Genomic DNA, 7,737 nt, shown 5'->3' with positions numbered 1-7,737 from the left:
GGGAATCAGGTGTTGGATATCTTGGAATGGTATCGGATACTCTGTTGATTCCAATTAGAAATCAGAGTCTAGCACAGGACTTGGTGCATAGCAGTTGTTAAATAAACATTTATTTAATAAATCATTAAAAATGGTCACAGCAAAAATTCAAAACAAAGGCAATTATAACAAACAAAATTTATTGATTAAACCATAGTCATGATTTTTTTTTTTTAGAGAAAAGTATAAACCAAATTAATCCCTTGGGTTAACAAAGTGAGGCTTTTCCTAGAAGGAGGATCCATCTAACCAGCACAGCTCTTACAGCGCTGAAGACCATTCTCGTTGCAAGCTGTACACTTCAAGGCTTTGAAAGAGTCTGTAAAGCAGTTTCGAAATACTGACATCTTGCTCCCATGGCACATGGAGCATGGAACAAAGCCAAAGCCTCCACAGGAGGGACACTCGTGTGGATGCTGCACTCTCTGTATAAGGTAGCAGGGGTGGGGCGTGTGGAAGAGAAGATAGAAGATGTGTTAGCATAAACAAATCAACAGCTTCCTTCCTTTTGTATTTTGAGCAGGCATAAACAATATTAGCATAATACAGAATGAGCTTAAAATCTACCACCAGTAATATACATTAGATAGATCCAAGTGAGAAAAAAAATAACTGAATTTCCCTTCATTGTCCATCATGGCCATCTGTAGAACAGGCTTGGTTTGGAGAGAATGGTGAAGTTTAGATTAGAGCCTCATACTTCAAGAAACACGTATATAAAAACACAGTTTTACAAACCAAGTAATTCAAGAGATGATCATTTGCATTAAAGGAAAAATTGTTTTAACTTTCTCTTTAGTATCTCTAAACAGCTTAATGCCTTTTTTTTAATAGAAGAGAACCATTGAGAGTGAGTCTGGAGAATAGGAAAACTGAGAACTGATATGTGGAGAAGCAAGCGTCAACTGAAGATCCATTGTTATACTGTATTTTAGGATAAGGTTTTATTTTTTCAAAGCATTTTCACATGCATTATATCATCAAATCTTCCCCCACTCCATCCTCCATTCATAGAGACATTTTCCTCTGTAAAGTAGATAATTTAAACATCAGTATCCTCATTACGTACTTAAGGAAATAAACATAGAAATCTTGAGGCAGTTACCTAAGTCCATAAAACTTTCTTTCCTCAGTAACCACCAGCTTTTCTACTTCAGGTAAAGATAAACTCTCTGATACCAGAATAAAAATAACTGGGTAGTGTGTTGAGAATAATATTTAAAAATTATTTACATGCATTTCTATCTGCATTTTTGACCATGCAAATTTTGCTGGGGTCCCATTATTAGTGTCCCTCAGCTAGTGGAACAGGAGTGATTAGGCACAAATACAAAGATAAGAGAGGTGAATTTATATCAAACTTCTAGCATGCAAAATAGGAATTTGCAGTAATGTTTAAAAGCCCAATTTTGTGAAGAAAAGATCTGCTAAATTTAGGGTGGAAAATATAGACAGAGAGATAGATACTAACACACATGCTGTGACACACACAGAGAAAAAAGCATTTACAGATGTATACAGATCTTCACTGGAGACCCACAATGCATATATGAAAGTCTCCATAAAATAAACTCTCCTGGTGGTGGTAGTTGTCACTGAGTCAATTCCAGCTCATGGTGACTCCATGGGTTCACCCAATACATGTAACTACATAAACCATTTTCCTGAGAAACAACTATAATTCTCTGATAATTAGTACCCTGTCAAATTTACTTTGGGAAGGAAACATTAGAGACATACTTATTTTGGACTTTATATATTACCAGATCATTTTTCAAGAACACATGTTCTGTGTAAGATTTGCTCGCAATTACAGTTTGGATTTAACTATTACACCAGTATGGCAAAACTTTTGTAATTTCTCATTTTAGTGGCAAATAACTTTGATGGAAAGTAATAGTGGTCAATACAAATGACTTAAATAAGGAATTTTGTCAAGATTTTAAAGATCCAATGCTCTTCTAAAAAGATAGGTAGAACATGTATAGTAAGTAATTAGGTTACTTTCTGTGTGTGTTTTTGTTATTTCTTTGTGCAAGAATTGGCAATAAATGGCGTACTCATAATTTTGCATGATAGTGAAATGTTTTTAGAAAAAAATCTTTGTTTAAAAATAAACTCAACAGAAAGAGCACTCTATAAAAGCAAAATATATGAAAGTTAGTAAGTAATGGATATTTCTTATTAAATTAGCATGAAAAAAAAAATGAAGTAGATAGAGCCTTGACATTCTTTAGAACTGTGCCCAAAGATTATATAAAAATCTTTAATGACTAGTACCAACTAGTCAGACATAAGCCGGGTGGCCTAAGTCCTGGAGAAGGACCTACAGGGCACTTGATTCCAAAAGTTAACCCATTAGTTGCTGGACTGTGATTAGATTTGGATTCCTGGAGGAGAGTAGGATGATCAGATTTTAATAAAAACACAGGATTCCCACTTAAAGATGCATTTCTTATAAGCAACAAATAATTTTTAGTGTATGTATGTCCCCAATACTGCATAGAACATATGTGAACTGAAAAATTATTCATTATTTCTCCAAAGATTAAATGAAACTTGCCTCATGTGTTTTATTTAAAACCCACCAGCCACTCCTTGGAAGGAAGGTTGGGAAACCTTCATAGTGATAAGCCTAGGAAACCCAAGGAGGGGTTGCTGAGTCGGGTCTGACTCGACAGCACACAACAACAGCAACAACAATGGGGAAGAGCTCCTGGGGAAGAGAAATGTTGTGCAACTTGGGGCAGGAGTAATTTACCAACCCATCTGAATTATTTCATTAGTTTAACAACCAATAAAGACATGTTTCAATATTTTCAATAACCACTATAGCTGCCTGCACGAGTGCACACTAATTAAACATCAACTCATGTAATGTCTTGAGGTACTTTTGAATGACCAAATTTTTGAATAGCAGATTGTTTTTCCCACAAAACATATTTCTCATGACAAGCAAAGGACAGCAAAGTTGAATTGAAAGGTGAGTATTGAACAACTTCCTTGGCTTATTCACTAGTTATGCCAATCAATATGGACAACAGGCTCACAGCACACAGAACTCAAAATGATGACTCAACAAAATTAAATTTAGAAGAGGAAAGGGAAGATTTACAAAGAATAGCTATAGTCTATGTCCAGTTCTCATACCAACATGATATCAAAAGAAAAAAAAAAAATAGCCATCAAATCTAATCTGACGCAGAGTGACTTTATTGGACAGAGTAGAACTGCCCTCATAGGGTTTCCAAGGCTATAGATATTACCAGAAGCAGACAACCACATTTTTCTCCTGCAGAGTGTCTCGTTAACAGCCAGGTGTGTTACCACTGAGCCACCATGGCTCCTTCACCAGTTACATAGATATGCCTATTTAAAATTTAAAAAAATGAAAACACAAAGCCTCTTAATGAGTAAGTGGTTTTTTCAGGTTACAAGGGAAGCTGAGAAATGGAAATTTGCAAACTTGCCCTTGAAGTGCAAAACCCATACACTTTCCTTTGTAATGGTATTTTTTCAAATTAATTTTCATAGTTTTTTAAATGGTATGCTATATGGGATCTCTAAATATAAAATATTCAAAAGAATAAATGTTACTTTGGTCAGTAGTGACTTAATAGTTTGCCAATGGCCATCTAAAATGCAACAATCAGTCTCTCTTCATCCAATGAAGAATGAAGAAAATCAAAGAAGTACAGAAACAATTAGTGCAAGGGACTAGGGGCCATGTGAACCTCAGCCTACATGACCCTGAGACCAGAAGAATTAGATGGTGCCTGACTACCTCTGACAACCACTCAGAAAGGAATCAAAATAGGAGATCCTGTATAAATGGGAGAAAAATGTGGAACAAAACTCAAAATCAGATATAAGACCAGGCTCATTGGCTGATGCAGACTGGTGAGACCTCCAAGACTATGGACCCTATTCATTCTTTGTGCCTACAATTGAGCTAACTCCCATGGCCGACAGCTAGACAGTGGAGAGAAATATAAGGTGAACATTTACACCAGGTAGGTACACTTCTTAGAACAAACAATCATGGGAGTCAGAACAGCAGCATTTGCACAGGGAGATAGCTCACAGGGCAGGAATGTATAGGAAAGAAGGACGCAGGGAAAAGGTAACCACAGGGAGGAACTGGGAAGATTATGGAGATTGCTATCAATATCATGAAACAAAATGGGTATGAACTATTGAATGGCAGATGAATTTGCTCTGTAAAATTCCACCCAAATCTCAATTTAAAAAATAAATGAATAAGTATTGTGACTAAAGCAATGTGAAAATGGGTCTTGAGGCCACATAAAGCTCCCTCATTGCTGCATCAGCCTCCAGGAATATCGTGCCTGTTGTCATCCAGCACAATCTACTTTATTTGTTCTACTTGTTTCTTTTAATTAAAATAAATAATTCAGTCAGTTATTTCTAGCCACCTCTTCAAAGAGCACTTTTCTTATGCTGAAATACTGGTGACCTCTTATTGTTGTTGTTGTTGCTATGTGCCAGTCGAGTCGGACCTGATGCATAGCAACCCCTCCTTGGGTTTCTGAGGCAGTATCACTATGGAAGTAGATTGCCCAACCTTCCTTCCTAGGAGTGGCTGGTGGGTTTGAACTGCCAGCCTTATAGTAGGCCCTAAAAGACAAGGTTGACTTATATTAGATGCTCTGAGTCCAAAGAAGTCCACATACTTCAGTAGACAGTTTTATCCTTTGGACAAAATGGAAAATAGCTAGGCAGTCTCCAAAGGACCTGAGCAGTGCTCCAGGTTGGAGTCATAAGAATAACTATAATTATTAAAAATTATCATTATTATCATTAGGGAAACAGCTTTCCACTTTTGACTAAGTTGATTACAGGAATATTGGTCTTCTAATAGTTAAGAATTCAAGGATAGATTTTCAATTTCCTGATGCCCATCAAAAGAAGAAAACAGAAAGACATGCTGATAATAGAACATAATGAAAGTACTGGATTTAAAGAAATTTCTCATCTGACTATTGGTTTTGGTGGGGAAATATCAGAGGTATACCAGAGAGTAGAATTAAGGAAAGACCAATAAATTTCCCTGTATTTCATCTTTTTATGTTGATATATTCTTGGAGAAGGACTAACCAAAATATAGATATGCAGCAGGTGAGATCTGTTCATATTATTGAGTGCCCACTTGGCAGAATACTGTTCTAGGCTTTGGGTATATAGCAGTGAACCAGACACTCCCTTGTCCCTTCAATTGGAGCTTCCAGGCCCATTCTTGGGTCTTTGAGTAGGTCCATTCTATACTGCAATCATCTGAATTGGAGGACATAAGAACTCTCAAGTAACTTACAAAGGACAAAGAGGACATGGAGACAAGACCAGATAGAGTTCATGAATCATTGTCAGATAGATTTCCTTTATAGAATAAGCTCAAATATCAGGAATATAAAGAGTTTATACCCAGTTATTTAATACAGAAATAGGATCAGGAGTCTTCAATGTCTTCTTCCAACTTAGGAAATGAATGAACATATTACTTTTTAAATTTAGATCATCTACTCCTATTCCAGTAGAGCTTAAAAGTTTCAAGTATCCTACCAAACAGGAAGTATCTTAAGTCTCTACAATCATAAACCTCACCATCTAGACTATATATGAAGCAGATATATCTATATAATGAATTCCACACTTGCTGTATAATCCTTTCTGGATGATTCACCTCTATATATGTGTTTTATTTTAAACCACACTCAATGATTAAATTCAGAAAATTCTTATTTAGTGTGTACTAGACACCTTTCCTGTCTGACCAAACCAGTAAGAAAATGAACAGAATCTTTCCTGATAATCAGAGTTTCTAGTTTCTAGCATCCTCAATTTGCAAAGTTGGAAAAGAAACCACTGAGCAAAATGCAGATGCAAAGAAAATTTGCCGAGTATAATCCTGACTGCATAGGACTGATTCTTGAACCAGATGTGATGGACTGCCATAAACGTAATGAAAGAGATGTTTGTTGTATTGCAGAGAGAGAGAACACTACGTTGTCTAATTTCCCAAGTGGCTAGGTGGTGCTGTGTTGCTGTAGTTTCCAAACATGCTGTATCCAACCCTACATTCTCAGGGAGCCCTTGGGGGCCATCATTAAGGACATCTTTTCCAGGGAGGGCCAGGGCAATTTGACAGCTTCCAGCACCTTGTACAGACAGCTTGTGCCATTTCCGACATCATCAGTATGTAGCTGGGGATCTCTCTTCTTTTCTTCATGAACAACAAATAAATAGCCCTCAGAGGAAAGCTAGGTTAAGCAATATCTATAAGCTTTACAAGAAAATAAGTAGAGAAAATGGACACAATGTTGGCAATCTGTCTAGGAATGACAAAAAAATGTATGTTTGTATCTTCAAGATAAAAAGTCATTGCTAGGCAAAAGCTTACTTGGAGCTTCTCTGTCATATGAGATCAGCTTTAAGCAAGCACCTGTCGTGAAAAGGTATATGCTAACACATGTCAGTGCTCCCATGGCAGTCTCTGCAGGGACACCAGCAGGATAAGCTAACTATCTTGGTTATAATTTTTTACAGAATTTTTAGAAAACTTTTGACTTCTAATTTTCTGCCCATTTACTAACATAGATATGAACATATATGCATAAATTTTCCAAATAAATGGTGTTTTCTTTCATTCTTTTTATTCAAGCTTTCTCCTACATAAAGCCGTTTTTCTCGTCCTTTTCATTTTTTAACTACTTCATTTTCTCCAAAAACATTTGGATGGGAGATGATTCATTCATGTATTCACTCATCAAATATTTTTGAGTGTCCATCATATTGATAACCTAATGTACAAAATAGCCTAAGGAAAGAGCACTTGAACCCAGAGGCACAAAACCAAAAGATGTCAAGAATATAGCCTGAGATATTCCATGGAGGCCAGCCTTGGGTAAAAGAGATTCCACCAGTTGATGCCTTCCAGAGAAAAGTGATAAAGCTCATAGTCAAAACTTAGGGGCTTCTCTTTGTCCTCCTCCTGGGTTAAGGACCCCTGGTCCTTGGGAATGGACTGTATACAAGCAATCACCAGATTTTGCTCAACCTATATTAACCCTGTGTTTCCTTAGTAGGGGTTGGTGGACTTTTGGAGTATTGTCCCTTTCTCACTTTTGCATAAGTGGTTTCTTCTTTCTTTTCTGGGTGTGACTGAACTGATTCTGCATTGCTCCAGGCATGAGCCCACATTTTCGGGTAAAAAATGTGCCAAGCTCTGTTTTAGGCACTTGAGGTGAGGATAGAATAAACTAGAATCTGTGTCCACATGAAGATTACATCCTACTAGTGATGTGCCTGGATTTCTAGACATTGTGAATTGAATTTTGTTCCCAAAAAGTATGTGTTGTAAATCCAACCCAACCAAGATTGGACAATCTACTTCCATAGTGATACCACCTCGGAAAGCCAAGGAGGGGTTGCTATGAATCAGATCTGACTCAACAGCAGTGAGGTTTTTTTTTTTTTTTTTTCCCCAAGTAAGTCATTTTTATTGTGTTTTACAAATGAATTGTTGTATAGATTGGAGATTTTTTTAAAAATTTGTTTTACATTCAACATTATGGGTACATTTAGTTTCACTCCCCATTTACCATGCCCAACCCTAACCCGGGAGCTCTGATAGCGTAGTGCCTAAGGCACTTGACTGCTAACCAGAAGGCTGGTGGTTTA

General features: G+C 36.8%; 1 protein-coding gene across 1 annotated transcript in view; it reads right to left on the bottom strand.

Moving 5' to 3' along the window:
• Positions 1-284: 284 nt before the first annotated feature.
• Positions 285-7,737, bottom strand: part of GRXCR1 (glutaredoxin and cysteine rich domain containing 1) — a 263,870-nt gene continuing 256,417 nt past the window's right edge. Inside the window, exon 4 of the mRNA XM_007947167.2 lies at positions 285-464. Coding sequence (XP_007945358.1) covers positions 285-464 — 180 coding nt within the window. The remainder of the gene's footprint in view (positions 465-7,737) is intronic.

The sequence above is a fragment of the Orycteropus afer genome, unplaced genomic scaffold (genome assembly GCF_000298275.1).
Source record: "Orycteropus afer afer isolate SDZICR_OR568_19922 unplaced genomic scaffold, OryAfe1.0 scaffold00176, whole genome shotgun sequence".
In the NCBI taxonomy this organism is placed as follows: Eukaryota; Metazoa; Chordata; class Mammalia; order Tubulidentata; family Orycteropodidae; genus Orycteropus; species Orycteropus afer.
This window is presented reverse-complemented; position numbering and strand designations above follow the sequence as displayed.